Source organism: Metschnikowia bicuspidata, assembly GCF_001664035.1.
Source record: "Metschnikowia bicuspidata var. bicuspidata NRRL YB-4993 chromosome Unknown METBIscaffold_1, whole genome shotgun sequence".
Taxonomy (NCBI): Eukaryota; Fungi; Ascomycota; class Pichiomycetes; order Serinales; family Metschnikowiaceae; genus Metschnikowia; species Metschnikowia bicuspidata.
In genome coordinates this window covers 1,420,529-1,420,940 of record NW_017387731.1, presented here as the reverse complement: position 1 = coordinate 1,420,940, position 412 = coordinate 1,420,529, and the positions used below count along the sequence as shown (strand labels likewise).

The 412-nt window shown below is 50.2% G+C and overlaps 1 protein-coding gene across 1 annotated transcript in view; it reads left to right on the top strand.

Moving 5' to 3' along the window:
- METBIDRAFT_9412 (uncharacterized protein) overlaps positions 1–412 on the top strand; it is a gene marked incomplete at both ends in the record, with an annotated part of 4,951 nt that overhangs the window by 2,083 nt on the left and 2,456 nt on the right. Inside the window, one exon of the mRNA XM_018859383.1 lies at positions 113–289. Within this exon, the coding sequence (XP_018713581.1) occupies positions 113–289 (177 nt within the window). The remainder of the gene's footprint in view (positions 1–112; positions 290–412) is intronic.

Genomic DNA, 412 nt, shown 5'->3' with positions numbered 1-412 from the left:
AACTACGCCACGACTACTACTGTGACTGGTTCCTTGACTGACACTGTTGTTGTGGATGTGCCAAAGACTACTGTGGGTAAGCACACGACTACCGTCACCTCTCGTTGTCCAGGAAAGACCAGAACGACTTCCACTGCCACTGGATCTTTGACTGACACTGTTGTTGTTGGTGTTCCTCACGAGACTGTCACTGTGACCAGCACTTGGACTAAGAACTACGCCACGACTACTACTGTGACTGGTTCCTTGACTGACACTGTTGTTGTGGATGTGCCAAAGACTACTGTGGGTAAGCACACGACTACCGTCACCTCTCGTTGTCCAGGAAAGACCAGAACGACTTCCACTGCCACTGGATCTTTGACTGACACTGTTGTTGTTGGTGTTCCTCACGAGACTGTCACTGTGACCA